Genomic DNA, 2,136 nt, shown 5'->3' with positions numbered 1-2,136 from the left:
ATCTTCCAATCGGTATACCCTATAGTGCTGCTTTCAGGGTACGTTCAACCACATCTATTCGTATTTCACAAACTCCAAATCCTTTTCCCACCAAATTACTAACCACCAAATCCAGCCCTACCATTTAACTCATCATAAATCCCTCGGCGTAGCCTCACTAGACACCGACCTCCCAACCGCACTTGAAGCCTTCTTCCTAGATTCGGTCCTTGGGAAAGCCTTCTTCTGTACCTTCCAAATCCTCTTCTACGCCCTGCGGCCCATGTTCATCTACTCCCCGCCCTTCACCTCAATCCACCTGCTAAACATCATAGTTCAATTCGTCTTCGACTTTTGCCTGTACAAATTCTGCAATTCTTCCCCCCAGTCTATTTACTACCTCATCCTCAGCTCCTTCCTCGCCGGCTCCCTCCATCCTTGCGCCGGCCACTTTATAGCGGAACACTATTTTTTCTCAAAAACTGGCGCAGGAACCGAATCGATCGAGGAACTGCGGCGACAGAAGAGTGATAACCAAGAGGCGGATAAGCCGGCAGGAGATGCTTCATCCCCACTGGCGAACCTCACCCCACCAGAAACATATTCGTACTACGGTCCTTTGAACCTCCTAACTTACAATGTCGGTCTGCACAACGAACATCATGATTTTCCAGCCGTGCCATGGACCAGACTGTATGCTCTACACAATATTGCCAAGGAATTTTATGAACCTCTCCCATCGCATCGTAGCTGGGTCTGGGTTATTTATACCTTTATCTTGGACTCAAATGTCGGATTGTGGTGTCGTGTAAAGAGGGCTGAAGGTGGCAGAATTGTAGGAGGAGGCGGAGGAGGAGCTACTGCTGCTGGTGATGGCGGCGGGTGGAAGGAATCTGAGATTCAAAATTGAGTTTCGAGGGATGATTCACGCCATGGATGGATGATACTGTCGAACCCCGCTGCTATATATCTCTCTTACTATCGCCAAGTAATCGTTTCTGCCAGGTTTTCCCTATTTTTATTCTATTTTATTTTTCAACTCTCCTCCATCATCTGCGTTTTTCGATATATATAAGCTGTACATCTTTCTGGTTATACTTAAACTCACCTATGTAATATCTGGTGCATCTGCGACCCTCAGCTACAATTATGAACTGGCTACATTTTACAGTTCACATATGGACAAATCTTTCATGTTTCGTTTTCTCTGGGTTCATCCTGGTAGGTACATAGTTTGGTATTTATTGGATAGAGAATGCAGGCTAATTAATTTTATGATTGGGGAGGTTTTTGGGAAGTCCAATGCCCACAGCCATTCTATATATCGAAATGTTTCAAAAATGATTAAGACTGAGAAAGCTGTGTAGTTAGAAATTGATATGCGAATGCAGGGAAAATGATATGCAAGTTCGTATTTGTATAAACTAATTCGTCAAGCAGTACTAACAAATTGAAACGCGCACTCGAATGGTGTAAATGAAAAGGGCACGATCGATATTTGTGTTACTGTGAAGAAAAAGAAGGGCGGGATGAAGTAGAATGGTAGCGGAAAGGAGAGATTGGAATTCATGTTTCTTGATATTCATATATCTAGTAAGTGCAGGGATAACAAGAAACACATGATGGACAAAATTGACATAAGATAGACACAGGGAATCACTAAAAAGAAGACAGATAAAAGGCGTTGGAATTTATCGATTGGGACAAACGGCCCTACTTGCCGATTGTTGTTGTTGTTGTTTGGTATAGGGAGTGGAAGTATCAATCTTGCGATCTGAGGAAATAATTGCTACTCGAGCCACTTCGCCGTGACGCTTCCGTATTTCTCCCCTATTGACGCCGATTGAAGGAATTGAGTTAGTGTGATGATACACGCTTCCAAGAGTGTTCTTTCGTTCGTTTTTTAAGCGCATGAAATAGACTAGAGGATGGAAAACTACGATATTACATACCTTGACAGACAAGTTCAAATTTCATCTCTGCCGAGTAATAAGTAATATCAATCGAATATTCGACCTCATAGTAGTCCTCGCCGTGGTCTCCTAACCTGCGCTTGAATTTCGAGCGTGGAATTGAGGAAAGGTTGTAGTTTAATACGCAATGTTCGCGGCAGTCTAGATAAGATTTTATTTAATATTTAATAAGGGAGCATCAAAG

The 2,136-nt window shown here is 43.0% G+C and overlaps 1 protein-coding gene across 1 annotated transcript; it reads left to right on the top strand.

Moving 5' to 3' along the window:
• Nucleotides 1–262: 262 nt before the first annotated feature.
• Nucleotides 263–889, top strand: HCAG_05618 (predicted protein; the record flags this gene model as incomplete). The annotated part of the gene is made up of 1 exon (XM_001540101.1): nt 263–889. One exon carries the CDS (start codon nt 263–265, stop codon nt 887–889), a length of 627 nt encoding a protein of 208 aa, XP_001540151.1.
• Between the last annotated feature and the right edge of the window lie 1,247 nt (nt 890–2,136).

This window comes from Histoplasma capsulatum, genomic scaffold (genome assembly GCF_000149585.1).
Source record: "Histoplasma capsulatum NAm1 scaffold_5 genomic scaffold, whole genome shotgun sequence".
NCBI lineage: Eukaryota > Fungi > Ascomycota > Eurotiomycetes > Onygenales > Ajellomycetaceae > Histoplasma > Histoplasma mississippiense.
This window is presented reverse-complemented; position numbering and strand designations above follow the sequence as displayed.